At 39.4% G+C, this 20,190-nt stretch overlaps 1 protein-coding gene across 5 annotated transcripts in view; it reads right to left on the bottom strand.

Moving 5' to 3' along the window:
- PSIP1 (PC4 and SRSF1 interacting protein 1) overlaps window positions 1–20,190 on the bottom strand; it is a 47,012-nt gene that overhangs the window by 16,182 nt on the left and 10,640 nt on the right. For all 5 annotated transcript variants that reach the window (XM_019033632.4, XM_019033636.4, XM_019033638.4 and 2 more), the window contains 3 exons: window positions 9,693–9,831; window positions 6,524–6,628; window positions 5,705–5,767 (listed from right to left, as the gene is read on the bottom strand). In XM_019033632.4, coding sequence (XP_018889177.1) covers window positions 5,705–5,767; window positions 6,524–6,628; window positions 9,693–9,831 — 307 coding nt within the window. The remainder of the gene's footprint in view (window positions 1–5,704; window positions 5,768–6,523; window positions 6,629–9,692; window positions 9,832–20,190) is intronic.

Below are 20,190 nucleotides of genomic sequence, written 5' to 3'. Positions count from 1 at the left end.
TGATCATAACTGCAAAAGGAGGAAAGAGAAAGACCAAAGGAGGAGATGGGCTCCTTCCCCAACTCCCCCAACTATTTAGAATTCAGCATTAACTGTATCACTAAAGATAACAACAAGAAGGCATTCAAAAACATGCATAATCCAATCTCATTGATTAAAAAAATTAAAAATTGCCTTTTCATCAATGATTTGTAAACATAATGCCCAGTGTTGATAAGCATGTGGAGAATCATTCATACATTGACTACCAATGATCAATAAGCTGGTATCAATAAACTGATACTTTATGAAAGCACATAATTATGAATGAGTATTGGCAATATAGAATGTGCAAATCTCTATATAGGGCTGGACACAGTGGCTCACGCCTGTAATCCCAGCATTTTGGGAGGCCAAGGTGAGTGGATCACTTGAGGTTAGAAGTTCATGACCAGCCTGGCCAACATGATGAAACCCTTTCTCTACTAAAAAACACAAAAAATTAGCCAGGCTTGTGGCGCACACCTGTAATCCCAGCTACATGGGAGACTGAGGCAGGAGAATTGCTGGAACTCAGGGGGCAGAGGTTGCAGTGAACCGAAATTCATGCCACTGCATTCCAGCCTGGGCAACAGAACAAGACTGTCTCAAAAAACAAAACAAAACACCTTTATATGGCAATTCCACTTCTACAAGTGTATCCATTTCTTTATTAGTTTTTTAAACATTTCTTTAAATAACTGAAACATAATGAAGCATATTAAAAGTATTATTAAAACTCATCTAAGGTAACCCTTGAGTTGTTCTCAGAGAACACTGAAAATTCCTCCCTGAACATTATTAGCTCAGGTTTTATTTCTAGAATTTTAAGAACTTACAAAGTTGCCCTGCCCCAATCCTGATTCAATAGCTCTGAGTCAGGGAACCAGGATTCTGTGTTTTTATAAAGCTCCCCAGGTAACAAAGCTTAAGAACTCAAGACTGAGAGCTCTTTTCCTACTGAGGAGTTAAGAGGGCATAATTTGTCTAAAATTCAGTTATAACTGGTCAATTCTTTGGTGCAAAGAAGACTCTCTCCACTTACACTTTCTGCTTTTGGAAATAAATCAAAACACTGAATAAGAATTATAGGTAGGGTTGGGTGCAGTGGCCCATGCCTGTAATTCCCACTCAGCACTTTGGGAGGCTGGGGCTAGCAGATCACGAGGTCAGGAGTTCGAGACCAGCCTGGCCAACATGGTGAAACCCCATCTCTATTAAAAATACAAAAATAAGTCAGGCACCTGTAATCCCAGCCACTCAAGAGGCTAAGGTGGGAGAATCACTTGAACCCAGGAGGCAGAGATTGCAGTGAGCTGACATCCTGCTACCACACTCCAGCCTGGGCAACAGAGCAAGACTCCGTCTCAAAAAAAACAAAGAATTATAGGTAAAAGAGATGGTTTTTAAGGAGGTACCAATAAGTGTAACAAGTTCATCAATAATAATTAAAACTATATTAACACTAATACTAAGAGATCAGCCCTACCATGCACGTGTGTTCATGACTATTATAGCTAAATCATGCAAGTCAGAACCATTCCTCATGAAAATAAAATCAAAGAATAATAAATATTTTATCTAAAGAAAGGACCAATGAAGTTATACGAAATATATATATTTAAAACTTTTTTTTCCACTCTTAGGATATGCTTAAATATTTAAACATCTTAAATGCTAATATTTTAAACTACTGACTACAGATTTATTTCTTCCATATTTTACTTGCTCTGAGACATCTAACCCTCATTTTCTCTTCATTTTTTACCCCTTTCTAGCTCTCCCAGCTTCCTTGATCTTAACTAAAAACACACCACCTCACACACACACAAAAACCTCATGGGATTACTATTCAAATGTATTCATAAGTCCTCCACATCCTTGTTTTGCTGTATCTGTCCCACAAATCCTCAAGAGAGGTTACTATACAATTCTACCTTCTCTGTTCTATTATTCCCAGCTGCTGAAGCCTGCTGGGAAAAAAAAAAAAAATGTACAAACATGCATTCATTTTATGCAATCTCAGTTGAGATCTCAAAGTCACTTTACCCTATCTGATCAGGCCTCCTCCTCCCATCAACAGCTGCATAATTTACTCAATCTATTCTTCCCGACTTGTACCACATCCAAAGTCTTGCTTTGATGTGGATGGGGCAGAAGGGAGTAAGGGCTGTAGAAAGGAATTCCCTTAATTTCCTAGTGTCCCAAGAAATTTTCAGAGCCTCCTCCATCCCTCCCCTTCAGTGTTAAGAGACTGAAACATCCATCTCCTCAAGTCAGTTCCTTCAAATGTCCCCTCCATTCTCTCATCCAACATGTATTTACATAAAATAATTTATACTGACTCCACATCTTTGATCTTTCCTAATTTTGCAGAGAAAAAGTGTTAAGGCATTTACTGTCTTTTGTCATTTTAACACTTTCCCTTAGCTATGAAAATCCCTATTATGTTGCCACATTCTCCTTGCCTTCAAAGATTTAAAAAGCACAGTGTAACTTTACCATTAACATTTATTCTCTAATCCCTTAATCTAGTTTCTGTCCTTACCATTCAACTAAATGGAGTTCACCTGAAAGTATCCTAGAGCAGCCTATTTGGCAAGTGTCTTACTGGGACCCTCTCTAAATCAGGACATTACTGACCACTTCTTCATTCTGGACATTCTCCCTTCCCTTGTTTAGGCTTGATATCCTCTTAGATTTTCTCTTGACAGTTCATTCTCAGCCATAATTTCACAGAGCAACCTTTCCCCCTCTCCATTATATTCCTTCAGGATTCTGGTTTCTGCATCCTCTCAATAAACAGTTCTCCTTTGACCTCATCTATTACCCTATCTTCATGCCAGAGACTGCATCTGTAACTTACATCTTCTCCCTCTTTGGTGCCAGAACAATATATATATATCTCTTCACTCCAATTCCCACAGGTGCTTCACCTTCCCCTTACTCATGCCTATGATTCCAAACCAACATCCTCTGCACTCCCAATAACTAGCTTATTCAAGTAAAGACCTTGGAGCCACCTTAGATTCTAGTTCCCTCCCCCGCCCCCTTTACCATCCACTTCTCATCAACCATCAACTTAACATCTTAAAGTGCTCTTAAATCCCATCTCTCGTCTACACCGCTTAAAAAATCTGCTATAAGATCTTTGTCCTTCCAGTCTCATGCCAACTCCTTAGAAAGGCCTTTTGTAGCCTAGTCTGTTGCCAACTCATTAATTCCCCATTTAAACCCTCTTATTTTAAATATTTATTTTTTGTCTAAAAAAAAATGTAAGTTCAATGGAAACAAAGACCTTGTCTTCTTTACTGACTACTCAAATCCATGCCAAGTCCAGTAAAGTTAGTACTAAAATTCTGAATGAATTTTACAGTGAACTGGTCTCACTGCCCCAATCCAATCCCCATCGTTCACACTGCTTTAAAAAAATGACGCATTCTTTGGGAGGCCAAGGAAGGCGGATCACAAGGTGAGGAGTTCAAGACCTGGCTGACCAACATAGTGAAACCCCGTCTTTACTAAATATACAAAAAATTAGCTGGGTATGGTGGCGGATGCCTGTAATCCCAGCACTTTGGGAGGCAGAGGTGAGCGGATCACTTGAGGCCAGGAGTTTGAGACCAGCCTGGCCACCATGGTGAAACCCCATCTCTACTAAAAATACAAAAATTAGCCAGGCGTGGTGGTGCAGGTCTGTAATCCCAGCTACTCAGGAGGCTGAGTGAGGCAGGAGAATAGCTTGAACCCAGGAGGTGGAGGTTGCAGTGAGCTAAGATCATGCCACTGCACTCCAGTCTGGGTGACAGAATGAAACTCTGTATCCAAAAAAAAAAAAACAAAACCAAATTTATATTTTAAAAAAAAAGAAAAAAGAGGCATCAAGTTGTGTACAGAGGCTCACATCTGCAATCCTAGTACTTTGGGAGGATTGCCGAGGCTGGCAGTTAGAGATCAGCCTAGGCAACATAGCAAAACCCCATGTCTATTAAAAAAATATATACATATAGGCCAGGCCCAGTGGCTCACACCTGTAATCCCAGAGCTTCAGGAGGCTGAGATGGGCAGATCACCTGAGGTCAGGAGTTCGAGATAAGCCTGGCCAACATGGTGAAACCCCGTCTCTACTAAAAATACAAAAATTAGCCGGGCGTGGTGGCTCATGCCAGCACTTTGGGAGGCCGAGGTGGGTGGATCACTTGAGGCCAGGAGTTCAAGACCAGCCTGGCCAACATGGTAAAACCTCATCTCTCCTAAAAATACAAAAAAATTAGATGTGCATGGTGGTGTGCACCCGTAATCCCAGCTAATCGGGGGGCTGAGGCAGGAGAATCACGTGAACCTGGGAGGTGAAGGTTGCAGTGAGCCGAGATGGCGCCACTGCACTTCAGCTGGGGCAACAGTGTGAGAATCCGTCTCAAAACAAAAACAAAACAAAAAAAATACAAAAATTAGCTGGGCATGGTGGTGCATGCCTGTAATCCCAGCTACTTGGGAGGCCGAGGTAGGAGAATTGTTTGAATTCGGGAGGTGGAGGTTGCAGTGAGCCAAGATTGCACCACTTCACACCAACCTAGACAACAGAGCGAGATCCGTCTTAAAAAAAAAAAATTAGCCGGGTGTGGTGGCACACTTCTACAGTCCCAGCTATTAGGGAGGGTAAGATGGGAAAATCCCTTGAGCCCACAAGTTTCAGGTTGCAGTGAGGCATGATTGTGCCACTGCACTACTCTAGCCTATGTGACAGCATGAGACCCCATCTCTTAAAAAAATTTTTTTTAAAGGAGGTATCTAAAATTTAAAATAATTCTATCATTTCCCATCACTTCTGTAAGTTCCAAGGTCTTTAGGACAACATCAGGTTTTTTTGGTACCCATTTCCCTCAGACTTTATGGTGTGTTAATAATGAAATACAATACTCAAGATGCTTGAGTAGGAATTTCCTCTATGTGAAATGGCTTCATGTGTCCTTCCCTGCTCCTTCATCCGCCTGACAAAATTCTGCCTGTATTTTAAAATCTTGTTATCACACCACCTCCAACCCATACTGCACAACAAATAAGCCACTGTAATTATTTATTTTCATAGTTTACCTCCTCATGAGATACTGAACTTTTGGTTTTCTTTGCATCTTTGGTATATGATAATAATTTGAGACATAAATAGGTCAGAAAAGGGTGTGAACAAAACTTCATATATGGAAGGAAAATTTCGTATTAATTAAAAGCCTACTATGTACCTAACCTTGCACTGTCACTCACACTCATTTCTCACAACGTTGTGAAGTAACAACAACAACAACATAATGAACAACACTTATATAGCACTTACTAGTGTTTAGGTGTCAGGATTTAGCATAAACATTTTACATATGTTAAATCATTTAATCCTCCACAACCTTGGAGTATATATTTCTACCCATTTTAGAGAAAACTGAAGCACAGTCATTAAAATGAATGAAAACTGGTGCATTTTATTTCCTTTACCACTCAAGTTATTTTAAGGGTGCTATATCACTAAGAAAGAAACACAGATAGTTTTGCCAAGTAAAACATAACCCATAAAAAATTAAAGGGTTTAGAATAAAAGCTGAAATTTAAGGTTTCATTGTATCTACTCTCCCTCAACCCAACTAAAATAAAAATTCTTTTCAGATCCCCGTGGTTGGTAAGTCAGTGAAATTACCTTTCTCTTTCTCCCTCTTCTGGCAGCTTTTGGAGTAGTTATGTCAACTGCTTTAGTCACATCCTAAAAAAGAAAAAAGAAAACTGAATACTGAATAAATTATTCCAGGAATGAAAGAAACCTTGTTAAACTAAAAGTTACAAGCACGTTTAACTGAAAGCATTGGGGAAATTTGTTTTGCTCTGTAGAGTTCTGAAATTAAAAACATTGTGTCTCAACATTATAAAGTGAGAAAAATGCATTTCCACTGTCAGATCAAATATAAGTCATGCTTGCTAGTACACCAGGAAGTCTGTCTATTTAAATTTATAAAACTACTTTTTCTACACTAGAATTCTGAATTATAGGGGTGGATAAATTTGAACTGTGAATTTTAAAGAGTGGCTGGGACACTGAAGATCATCCAACAACCATTTCATTAGGCCTGGAAGGGCTAAATGAGTCATCTTTACACACAGATCATATACAGTTGGACATCAACCTAGGTTTTAAAAAATTTAGTCTAATGCTTTTTCCAGTACATCCATCCCACAACACTTCTTTTAAAAAAATCCTTAACACTACCACACCCTATAGTTGGACTTCATGTTTTACATATAAAAATAACTTCAAATAATAACAGGTATGCATCTTAAAGATGCATAAATTGTTTGACAATACTGTATTTAATATTTACACAAGGAAATAAGCCTTAAATATTTTCTAATTCACTTTTCAAGTACTTTAAAAATTACTTACTAATTAATCATGGCCAACTCATTTCATTATTTCTTCCTTGAAACAAAATGGGTTTAAAATGTTAGGAGAAATAGAACATACCTCATTGCTGGCTTTTTCTTCATGGTCGGTATCTTCCTTTGAAACACTAGTTTCCTTTTCTTCAACTTCAACATCAGATGATGCATTTGATTGTTTAGTTGCTGCCTGTGAGCAATCAACTCTATTAATTTCACAAAATAAGTTTTTACCCCAATAATATATACAATTCTTTATTTTTATTTTTATTTTTTTTAAGAGACAGGGTCTCACTCTATCACCCAGGCTGGAGGCAGTGGCGCAATTATGGTTCACTGACGCCTCAATTCCTGGGCTCAAGGCATCCTCCCCCTTCAGCCTGAGCCCAGGAGGTCGAGGCCGTAGTGAACCATGATTGCACCACTGTACCCCAGCCTGGGCAACGCAGTCTCAAATAATAAAAATAAAAAAAAACTCCAAGACTATATGGTGACAAGGCTTGGCAATTTGGAGGATAAAAAAGACCATAAAGGTGCAATCACAGGACAAATGATCCAAGAGAAATTACAAAACGTAGTTGGGCACTGTGGCTCACACCTGTAATCCCAGCACTTTGGGAGGCTGAGGCAGGCGGATCGCTTGAGGTTGGGCGTTCAAGACCAGCCTGGCTAATATGGTGAAACCCCATCTCTACCAAAAATACAAAAATTAGCCAGGCATGGTGGCACGCGCCTGTAATCCCAGCTACTCGGGAGGCTGAGGCACGAGTATAGCTTAAACCCAGGAGGCAGAGGTTGCAGCGAGACAAGATCAAAACTGCACCACTGCACTCCAACCTGGGCGACAGAGCAAGACGCTGTCTCCAAAAAAAACAACAACAAAGAAGAAATTACAAGATGTTAAGTTTCAGAAAACAATCAATTCTGTCTCTTTAGACAGATGTCTTCCCATCATACAGTCAAGGCAATAATGATAAGAAACCATGTAGCCATTCAACAAATATTTAGTGATTAGCTATTCTTCTCACACGTGTACATGCTGGGCACACAGGACATAAACCTTTGTTCACAGAGGCAACATAATATTCTGTAGCAGGTACAGACAAGTACAGAAACAATTATGATATGGTTCGATGAATCCATTAACAAGTAAGTACTGGGAAGTAATAAAGTCACTTATCATTTAATGTGGCCTTGGAGCATCAATGAAAGATTTATATGTTCCAGATAGAACAGTATCTAAAAAGTTCTCCAAGGTAAGAAAAAGCATGGCACACGTGAAGAAATAAAATTTATCGGTTTAAGAGTAAAAAGCTAGGCCGGGCACAGTGACTCATGCCTGTAATCCCAGCACTTTGGGAGGCTGAGGTGGGTGGATCACAAGGTCAGGAGTTCAAGACTGGCCTGGCCAAGATGGTGAAACCCCATCTCTACTAAAAATACAAAAATTACCCAGGCACGGTGGCAGGCACACGTAATCCCAGCTACTCGGGAGGCTGAGGCAGGAGAATTGGTTGACCTGGGGGGCAGAGGCTTCAGTGAGCCAAGATCACGCCACTGCACTCTAGCCCGGGCGACAGAGTGAGACTCCGTCTCAATAAAAAAAAAAAAAAAAAAAAAAAAAGAGTAAAAAGCTGCAGAATTTCCACTTTGTTGCTACCTCGCTTCTTTAGATTTACTTGTGCTCTTCCCTGTTTTTGGACCTCAGGTCTTAAACAGAGGACGTTTATTGATGAAAGAAAAACTGTCCCAATTATCTTCATAAAGACCTCTCATAGCCCTCTGATCCTATTATAAAGCCATCTGTTTATTTTAAATCGTAAGAGTTCTGGAACATTCATTTGGGAATATATGCAACAATTCAAGAGTGCAATCGACAATATAAAAACTTTTTCTAAGCCTATAATCCCAGCACTTTGGGAAGCCGAGGTGGGCAGATCACAAGGTCAGATGATCGAGACCATCCTGGCTAACAAGGTGAAACCCCGTCTCTACTAAAAATACAAAAAATTAGGCTGGACACAGTGGCTCAGGCCTATAATCCCAACACTTTGGGGGGCCAAGGCGGGCGGATCACAAGGTCAGGAGATCGAGACCATCCTGGCTAACATGGTGAAACCCCGTCTCTACTAAAAATACAAAGAATTAGCCGGGCGTGGTGGCGGGCACCTGTAGTCCCAGCTACTCAGAAGGCTGAGGCAGGAGAATGGTGTGAACCCAGGAGGCGGAGCTTACAGTGAGCCAAGATAGAGCCAATGCGCCCCAGCCTGGGCGACAGAGCGAGACTCCTCTCAAAAAAAATAAAATTTTTTTCTAAATCACATCAATACCAACACAAAGGAGAAGTAAGAGAACCAGTGTTTTCTGTAGGATAAAAACAATACAAATTGGATAAAGGCAAACCACTCCATGAAAATTTACTATCACATATAAATTAATAAAAGCTCTGGACCCATGGGAAAAACCACACAAAAGAAGGTATAAGGTGGCTGCTGACACCAATAAATATAATTTGCATAGTGCTGTAAGTACATTTGTCACATACTAATTTAACTCATGAGGTTCATATTCCAATACAATTCTATGGATTTAGAAATTAAAGACTGGGCGCAATGGCTCACATCTGTAATCCCAGCATTTTGGGAGGCTGAGGTGGGTGGATCACCTGAAGTCAGGAGTTTGAGACCAGTCTGGCCAACATAACAAAACCCGTCTCTAGTAAAAATACAAAAAGTTAGCCAGGCGCGGTGGTGGGCACCTGTAACCCAGCTACTTGGGAGGCTGAGGCAGGACAATCACTTGAACCCGGGAGGCATAAGTTGCAGTGAGCCAAGATTGCACCATTGCACTCCAGCCTGGGCAACAAAAGCGAAACTCCACCTCAAAAAAAAAAAAAAGAAATTTAATTAATTAATTAAAGAGAATAAGAAAACTTAGGCATACACCATGTAAGTCGCAAAACCTAAATTTAGAACAGTACATACAGCTTTAAATTCAATGACGTATTAAACCCTCTATCAGGAGTTAAATAACTGAATAGTTCCCAGTTTCTTGAGATCTGTTTAACTACACAAAATAATGATTTTGTCAATTCGTTTTGATATAAAATGCCCAAGGTTCAACCTCACAAATAAGAACACAACAAGCTAGTATGAAATTCCCAAGGCTTTTAGTATTTATTTTCCTACAGCTAGGATAGTGATTATTCCCCAGGGTTAAATAAGTAATACCAAATTTTATGTAATATGACTTACCTGTTGACTTGAAAATTTCACTTTTGGATTGTTATCTATCTCCCATAAACCTTCATTAAAACCTTTTCTTTTATTTGGTTTGCCATACTTTTCCTTATTTTCTGAGTAAGGAAATATATCCTTTGGTCCTAAAAAAGCACTAAAAAAGAAGTGGGGAGGATGTGAGTGCAAAGCAAGCTCAAATACATAATTTATTAGATAAGACACCCTATTACACAATTATCAAAAATACAGAACCTAAACTGCATTACAAATCTTATATAAGTTAAAGGGCAATTAATAATTCCAAATACTTTTATTAAATTCAGTAACAAGCTACTATTTAAATCCATAATCCTATTAAGTAAAACCACAGACGTTGCACAATGTGAATGTACTTAACACTGCTGAACTATACACTTAAAAATGGTTACATCGCCATGCGTGGTACCTTACGCCTATAATCCCACCACTTTGGGAAGCTGAGGCGGGTGGATCACTTGAGGTCAGGAGTTTGAGACCAGCCTGGCCAACATGGTGAAACCCCGTCTCTACTAAAAAATGCAAAAATTAGCCGGGCGTGGTGGCGTGCACCTGTAGTCCCAGCTACTTGGGAGGCTGAGGCAGGAGAGTCGCTTGAACCCGGGAGGTGGAGGTTGCAGTGAGCTGTGATCACGCCACTGCACTCCAGCCTGGGCGACAGAGTGAGACTCTGTCTCAAAAAAAAAAAAAAAAAAAAAAAAAAGGTTAATTCAATAAATTTGGGTTTTTTTAAACTACAAACTTTGACACATTAGCATTAATCAACACATTTAACTGCACCCCAAATATAGTTTCACTTCAAAATAACCTCATATATTATACAACTCACAAAACTATCGTGTTTTTAAAATAATCAGTGAGTATGTTAAGAATTTTATTTTACTGAATGAGGGAATCAGACATGTTATAACCCATTCATTCATATATGTACTATCAATTTTTGCTATCTGTGGTAGTAATGTTCTACAAAGTCACTGTGAAAACTGAATTAGCAAATACTCAACCATTGCTCCTAGGGGAAATACAGGGTTAGGTTCCGGTAATCACAAGGTTTTCATGAACCTATCAATACATAAATTCATTTTATGTGTGTTTCTGTTTAAAGACACCTTATTTAATACAGACTGCTAACTCATTAACACTGAACTGATAGCCAACAGCGTATGTAACATGCGCTTTCTCTGTAAAGCACATTATAACCTTCTCGCACTTAGCAACACTAAAGAACACTTTAGCATTATGCTTGGGAGCTAGTTTAAACAGCAAAATGACCAATAAAAGCACAAAAATGCATGGCAATAAACAGACTGCAAAAAAGATACTTGCTTACAGTATGAGTGCTGAAAAAAGAAGGCAAGCATTCCCTTGTACAACCTCAGCTAAGAATGTGTTGTATCAGGATACTCAAGTGTTTCCACTACTCAGTGCATGTTTGTGAATGACCTGTACAACAAGTACTACTGATCTGGGCTTACAAATAATTTTGGTGAGTAGGTACATTCGCAAATATGGAATCCACAAGTAACGAGCCTCAACTGTTTGCATATGTGTGTACATATATACACAGATAGTTCTTAATTTACTAGGAGGTTATGTCCCAATAAGCCCACTGTAAATCTAAAATATCTAAAGTCAGAAATCCATTTAAGTACCATGAAAAACCCACTCTAAAGTCAAAAAATCTAAGTTGAACCACTGTAAGTGTGTTAGTCCATTCTCACGCTGCTATGAAGAAATACCGGAGACTGGGTAATTTATAAAGAAAAGAAGTTTAATTGACTCACAGTTCCACACGGCTGGGGAGGCCCCAAGAAACTTACAATCATGGCAGAAGGCACCTCTTCACAGGGCCACAGGAGAGAATGCATGCAAGCAGGGAAAATGCCAGACGCTTGAAACCATCAGGTCTCATGAAACTCACTATCACAAAAACAACATGGGGGAAACCACCTCCATCATTCAATTACCTCCACCTGGTTCCGCCCTTAACACCTGGGGATTATTAGAATTCAAGGTGAGATTTGTGAGGGGACACAGAGCCAAACCATATCATTCTGCCCCTGCCCCCTCTCTCAAATCTCATGTCCTCACATTTCAAAACACAACCATGCCTTTCCAACAGTCCCCATCCCCCAAAGTCTTAACTCATTCCAGCATTAACTCAAAAGTCCAAGTCCAAAGTCTCATCTGAGACAAGGCAAGTCTCTTCCACCTAGGAGCCTGTAAAATCAAAAGCAAGTTAAGTTACTTCCTAGATACAATGGGGGGACAGGCATTGGCTAAATACACCCATCCCAAATGGGAGAAACTGACTAAAACAAAGGGGCTACAGGCCCCATGCCAAGTCCAAAATCTAATAGGGGCAGTCAAGTTCCAAAATGATCTCCTTTGACTGCATGTCTCACATTCAGATCATGCAAATGCAAGAGGTGGGCTCCCACAGCCTTAAAAAACTCTGCCCCTATGGTTTTGCATGGTACACACCCCGCCTCAGGCTGGTGTTGAATGTCTGCAGCTTTTCCAGGTGCATGGTGCAAGCTGTCAGTGGATCTACCATTCTGGGGTCTGGAGGATGGTGGCCTTCTTCTCACAGCCAGTGCCCCAGTGGGGACTTGGTGTCGGGGATCCAACCCCACATTTCCCTTCCACACAGTCCTAGCACAGGTTCTCCATGAAGTCTTCGTCCCTGCAGCAGACTTCTTTCTACCTGGACATCCAGGCATTTCCACATGTCTTCTGAAATCTAGGCAGAGTTTCCCAAACCTCAATTCTTGTCTTCTGCACATCTGCAGACCCAACACCATGTGGAAGCTGCCAAGGCTTGGGGCTTGCACCCTCTGAAACAACAGCCTCAGCTATACCTTGGTCCCTTTTAGCCAAGACTGGAGCAGCTGGGACACAGGGGACCAAGTCCCAAGGCTGCACGCAGCAGGGAAGGCCCGGGACCCAGCCCAGGAAACCATTTTTCCCTCCTAGGCCTCTCGCCCTATGATGAGAGGGGCTGCCAGGAAGCCTTGGTATGCCTTGGAGGTGTTTTCCCCATTGTCTTGGTGATTAGCATTTGGCAGCCAGCTTGAATTTCTCCCTAGAAAACGGGTTTTTCTTTTCTACTGCATCATCGGGCTGCAAATTTTCCTTTTATGCTCTGTCACTTCCTAAATGCCTTGCTGCTTAGAAATTTCTTCTGCCAGATACCCTAAATCATCTCTCTCAAGTTCAGAGTTCCACAGATCTCTAGGGCAAGGGCAAAAAGCCAGCAGTCTCCCTGCTAGAGCAGAGCAAGAGTGATCTTTACTCCAGTTCCCAACACGCTCCTCATCTCCATCTGAGACCACCTCAGCCTGGAGTTCATTGTCCATATCATTATCAGCATTTGGGTCAAAGCCATTCAACAAGTCTCTAGAAGTTCTCAACTTTCCCACATTTTCCTGTCTTCTTGTGAGCCCTCCAAACTGTTCCAACCTCTGCCTGTTACCCAGTTCCAAAGTCGCTTCCACATTTTCAGATATCTTTACAGCATCACCCCACTTTCTGGTACCAATTTACCATATTAGTCAGTTCTCGCACTGCTATGAGGAAATACCCAAGACTGGATAGTTTATAAAGAAAAGAGGTTTAATTGACTCAAAGTTCCGCATGGCTGGGGAGGCCTCAGGAAACTTACAATCACGGCAGAAGGTACCTCTTCACAGGGACGCAGGAGAGGGAATGAGTGCAAGCAGGGGAAATGCCGGACACTTATGAAACCATCAGATCTCATAAGACTCACTATCACCATAACAGCATTTGGGAAATTGCCCCAATCATTCAATTACCTCTACCTGGTCCTGCCCTTGATGTGTGGGGATTATTACAATTCGAGGTGCAATTTGGGTGGGGACACAGAGCCAAACCATATCTGTAGGTCAGGGACCATCTGTACATATATATTTAGATACATTATCCAGGATGGACCCTGTACATCTCCTCCCCACATCAGTGAGTCACATAAGTCTGTCAGTTCTATAAAGCTAGACGTTAAGTATGTTGATAATTTTACTATGACAGCTGATATACATATACTCCGCAAAGCAACAGGCAAATGGAACTGATACTTATTTCCTCTAAAATGTACTAAATTTTAAAATTATTACTATCATTAGATATATATCACAAATTCCTGATCTGCTAAAATTCTTTAAGAATTAGGGAACTAATGAGTACAGTTAACATTCTAGTTAGAATTTTAAAAAGGCTCTAAAATAAAATTTCAATTAAAAGACTTAAGAGTTCTATTTAAATATGGCTGGGCGTGGTGGCTCACGCCTATAATCCCAGCACTTGGGAGGCCTAGCAGGGCAGATCACCTGAGGTCAGGGGTTTGAAACCAGCCTGGCCAATGTGGCGAAACGCCGTCTCTACTAAAAATACAAAATTAGCCAGGCGTGGTGGCACACACCTGTAATCCCAGCTACTTGGGAGGCTGAGGCAGTAGAATCGCTTGAACCTGGGAGGTGGAGGTTGTGGTGAGCCAAGATCACACCATTGCACTCCAGCCTGGGCAACAAGAGCAAAACTGCATCTCAAAAAAAAAAAAAAAAAATACACACACACACATATATAAAAAATCAGGGTATATAAAAGTCAGCTTTATTATTTAAATTCTGTAACATTCATTGTATCCATGTATTTTAACTGCACATCCCATTTTCAAAGTAATATTATGCTAGGATTAAGGCAAACCAATAATTTACCAAATTTACCTTGGAGTTAAACTGAAATCATCTCATTCCATCAAAAACTGAAGATTTTACTAAGCATCATTAATTCCTGTCCATAATCTCAAATTAGAAAAATTAACACATTTAGCTATAACAGTACAACATTCCTCTTACGTAACAGGTTTCAAATTCCAAGTAAATGACTTGAGTTAAACCTCCATGAAAACATATTTCTGGTCAGAACAAACCCAATTCAACACAAATTCTCCCCCCTGAAAAACCAGAAAAACAACAGTAAAGAGATTATTTTAAAAGTATAAACTCTTAAAACCAAACAAGGCAAAAATAAAATTTGGAAGCTAAAAAGACGACTAAAGAAGTTGAATCTTAAGCACCCTCACATTTACAATTTAAAATCCCCAAAGGGCTCAAAATTGGGGTCACCAGGAACTTCAGGAGTAGGAAAAGACCTCAAAAATAATTACAGGAAAATGTTTTAAAACCTCAAATATTTATTTTTTTTTAAAGATATGGCTCTAAGTCTAAAAGCCACAGAAGACTGATCTACCACAAAGTTACTGTATAAAAGCTACAGCTAAATTTTTTTACATGAATCATTTTTCTTAACCTCAAAAAAAGCAGTTCTTAAAAAGGACCATGCAAGGCAATCTTAATAATCAATGGGAAAAGTTAGGATTGTTCTGTGACCTTTAAAAATTGTCAGAATATTAAGTAGTCTATTACTGACGGTTATGTAAATGCATAAGGAAATGAAATAGTAAAACCAATACCAACTTAGTATGCTGTAACTTAAAACATTAGGAACACTGATATTAAAGTGTATCATTTCTTTGTATAAAAAAAACTATCAAGAATAGTTTGAACAGTGCTTGCCTTCTTCTAGTGATATTTATTATGATATGGAATGCGCCTATCTTCTATGCCTTGGCAAATTGTCATACTCCTTTCTAAGTTTAGATCACATTCCAATATTTTATCCTTCATGCTTTCAATGATGTGAAATATCCTCAATGTTTTTTGTTGGTATCACTTCTATTAATAGGATATCTTCATATTTTCCATTACAACTACCTTTTTCATTTATGTTGATAAGCTTGCCTTCACTAAGTTTCTCTGGCTGGACACTTAGTGTCTCTCCAACTGCAAACCATCTATATTCACAAGGTAAGCTATTTATTCTATTATTCCATTTATGTTAAATTCAAATTTCCCATCTAGCATTATGATTTTTGCTGCACTATCATCTTTGTTGACCAATTTCCTCGTTTATTTTGGTAAACTGTCACATGGGGACATCATTAGGAGACAGAGGCCAACTATACATCCCACTGTGCATGATTTTGAGAAACCAATGCATGGTGACCAATCACCAAGAAGCTTTGAAAGTGACATTATATGCACCTGTAATTTACATCTTAATTTGTGGGTTGAAAGACTAGCAGCAAATTTTGTAGTTTATGCAATTAGTTAATATGGCAGGGTAGGTGAAATTTTAACCATGTTGTTAGTGGACTGTTACTTAGCTAAGTCACGGCAATTGAAATTTGTGCCTACAGGAACTATGTAAAGCTAAGGACTGCCTATATATACCCTTCTCTCTTCAAGCTTTGAGTTTAAATTCCACTTTTAACAGCAGTATTGCCATTCCTGCTTTCTTTGTGACATTGTATCATTACTCGCTCTTATTTTGAGCTTTGTCTCACAAAATAAGACATAGCAAAGTGGTTTATTAAAACAGAAAGTCTTAACAGAACTATATTCATTCATAAAATGTAATGTTTACATTTAGTTTTATTCACACCACCTCATTTTACATGTACCTTTTCACTACAATTGGTTTTTATTCTTAACTTTGCTAAGTAGGTTTTTAAAAAAATTCACCCCTTGCTCCTACTCCCAGATTCAGATTTACAAGTTGTACCTTTCATTATTAACCATAATGGTTCAACTGATGTCATACATAAATTCACGTATCTTAATATACCAAAAATTAAATAACTATGTTCTTCCAACTGAAAAGACTTTTACAAATGTAAATTCATGTTAAGTACGGAAGATTTTTAAATTCGCACACTTTTTTTTTAGTTCACATAATTCAACATCAAGTTATCCAGGAAATGTAGATCAAAAATCACAAGATACTACCGTCACTCCCACTCAGACGGCCAAAAAATAACAAATAATAACAAGTGTTGGCAAGGATGTGGAGAAATTGGAACCCTCCTACAATTGCTGGTGGGAATGTTAAACGGTGCAGCTGATTTGGAAAGTCTGAGAGTTTTCTCAAAACATTAAACGTGAAGTTACATCTGACCCAGGAATTTTCTCCTAGAGAAATGAAAACTTATGTTCACAAAAAAACTTGGACACAAATGTTCACAGCATTATTCATGAAAGCCAAAAGTAAAAATAACTCAAATGTCTATCAAGTGATGAATAAATATGGTAAATCAATATAATGGTATATTTGACAATAAAAAGTAGCAATGTACTATCACATCCAGGCTAGAGCACGGATGAACCTTGAAAAACATCATCCTAAGTGAGAAAAGCCAGCCACTGAAGACCACACGTTCTATGATTCCATTTTTTTTCTTTTTTTTTTTTTGAGACAGAGTCCCGCTCTGTCACTCAGGCTGGAGTGCAATGGCGCCATCTTGGCTCACTGCAACATCCTCTGCTTCCCAAGTTCAAACAATTCTCCTGCCTTAGCCTCCCAAGTAGCTGGAATTACAGGCATGTGCAACCACGCCTGGCTACTTTTTATATTTTTAGTAGAGATGGGGTTTCACCATGTTGTCCAGGCTGGTCTCGAACTCCTGACCTCGTGATCCGCCGGCCTCGGCCTCCCAAAAGTGCTGGGATTACAGGCGTGAGCCACCGTGCCCGGCTGATTCCATTTATATGAAGTGCCCAGAATAGGAAGAAAGTAGGTTAGCTGCCACCTAGGCCAAGGTGGGAAAGAAGATTGGGTAGAAATGGAAAGTAAATGCTAATGAATACATGGTTTCTTTTTGGAGAAATGAATTATATTTTAATAAAGCTGTTAAAATTTTTTGACAGTAACATATCCTATCAAAGAAAACTAATCCATAATTTCACCAACTAAATCTACTGTTTTCAGCCCACTTATTTGTATCTATACATATATAACTATGCAATTTCAATGTATATGATACAAACTTACTCAAAAGTAGACCTCTTTAAATTAAAATGAGTATCTTTTTAAGTCAACAATTACTTAACACCTACACAGTATTTCACTGAATAGCTAAACCTATTGTTGGGCCATTTTCCATGTCAAATTTTATATTATAAAATCACACTGCTATAATAAACATATTGCTCAATCTCTGCACCTATCTTCACAATAAATTCTAAGAATAAGTGGGTCAAGCCGGGAATGGTGGCTCACATTTGTAACCCCAGCCGCAGCACTTTGGGAGGCCAAGGCGGGCGTGTCACCTGAGGTCAGGAGTTCGAGACCAGCCTGGCCAAGACAGCAAAACCCCATCTCTACTAAAAATACAAAAATTAGCCAGCCGTGGTGGCATGCACCTGTAATCCCAGCCACTAGGAAGGCTGAAGCAGGAGAATCACCTGAATTCGGGAGGCGGAGATTGCAGTGAGACAAGATCGTGCCACTGCATTCCAGCCTGGGTGACAGAGTAAGGCTCCGTTTCAAAACACAAAACAAAACAAAAAAACAAAGAGTAAGATATGCTCAAGACTGATGAACTCTTAATGAGACTCAAAAATGACAGTAGATGGAAAAAAAAAAAATCTTCCTTGGGCACGCAGTCCTACAGGTTTGGTGAACAGGGATCAGATTAGTTTTTCGACGGACATCACTATACTACTTCCCAAGGGTACAACCTTATGCAGCTGTGGTTTTGATTCATTCTTCAAGGCATTCCACTTTAAAATTACATATAAAAAAATCCTTAATATGCTAAGTAAATGCAGGATATAATTATACATAATATCAAATACCAAAAAATTTTAAGTCAGTCTGAAATACATCAAAATGTTAACAGTAGGTCTGACTGATTCATTCTTCAAGGCATTCCACTTTAAAATAACATACCAAATGCTTAACACGCACACAAAAGCAGGGCATAACTATATACGACAGAAGCTCCTTTAAAAAATGCAGACAAGTTTGAAAAAAATACACCAAAATATTACCAGGTTTAGGGGTTATTTCTAAAAAACAGGAGTAAAAAGGATTTGTTTCCTCTTATATTGTTTTTTAAAATTTTAACAAGAAAAGATACACATTCAAGGTAACTTACCCACCAAATTTCAGAGCTGAAAGGAAACTGACGGATCACCAAAAACCTCATTTTAAAGATTAGAAAATTGAAATTCAAAAAGACTGACTCAGGCAAGGTCACCTACCTATTAAAACATCAGAGTCTCAACTTGTGTTCCTTAAAGAGGTTTTGGACTTTCCTTTAACCATTGTAATACAGTCTTTGAAACATCTCCTAATAAAATATTCATGCTACTTCTCTATATGTACGAACTCAGACCTCAAATACCAATGTCAAAGCTTGTAAGAGTCAAGACTGATGTAAAACATTCTAAGAAAACAGGAAATCATTAACTGAATTCAATACTAGTTTTATAATACTGAGGCAGCTCAAATGCTACAATGTGTTTCTTACATGGCACACACTTTGAAGCCCTAAGTGTGTACGTGTGCATTCCAATTTTCCTAATGGTATATAAACAAAGACAAGCAGTTATCCCTCTTAATTCACTTTTTGTGAATAATATGAATATCCACAAGAACACACACAAAAATTCAGTTGTTACACAACTAGAACTCTTAAAAGAAACAAGTCACAGGCCAGGCACGGTGGCTCATGTCTGTAATCCCAACACTTTAGGAGGCTGAGGTGGGAGGATCATTTGAGCCCAGGAGTTCAAGACCCACCTGGCCAACATGGTGAAACCCCATTTCTACTGAAAATACAAAAATTAGCTGGACTTGGGGGCGCGTCCCTGTAATCCCAGCTACTCAGGAGGCTGAGGCAGGAGAATCGCTTGAACCCGGGAGGCAGAGGTTGCAGTGAGCCAAGATCACGCCACTGCACTCCAGCCTGGACCACAGAGCAAGAGACTCTGTCTCAAAAAAAAAAAAAAAAAAAAAAAAAAAAACGAAGTCACATACACAAAACAGGAAATCAGAGCCAAATATATGAAGCTCAAAACTCATTTAAGTGTTGCCAAGTAATATTGCTAAACAGAAAAATTCCATTTTTAACAACATATTGATTCTAACTTGCTGCTTCATTTCTACATTACTAAATCACAAAATATGAAAGTTTATTATAAATATTTTATATTTTATAATAGCATGTATTAGTCTGTAACAGAAAAATTATTCAACAGACAATTGAATATGCAGGCACCATTTGTCATGAACCTGCTGGTAAAAAGAGATCAATAGGGCTGGGCGTGGTGGCTCACACCTGTAATCCCAGCACTGTGGAGGCCGAGGCAGGAGGATCATGATGTCAGGAGATCAAGACCATCCTGGCTAACACGGTGAAACCCGGCCTCCACTAAAAACACAAAAAATTAGCCGGGTGTGGTGGCAGGCGCCTGTAGTCCCAGCTACTTGGGAGGCTGAGGCAGGAGAACGGCATGAACCCAGGAGGCGGACCTTGCTTTGAGCGGAGATCGCGCCACTGCCACTGCACTCCAGCCTGGGAGACAGAGCAAGACTCTGTCTCCAAAAAAAAAAG

Source organism: Gorilla gorilla, chromosome 13, assembly GCF_029281585.2.
Source record: "Gorilla gorilla gorilla isolate KB3781 chromosome 13, NHGRI_mGorGor1-v2.1_pri, whole genome shotgun sequence".
Taxonomy (NCBI): domain Eukaryota; kingdom Metazoa; phylum Chordata; class Mammalia; order Primates; family Hominidae; genus Gorilla; species Gorilla gorilla.
This window is presented reverse-complemented; position numbering and strand designations above follow the sequence as displayed.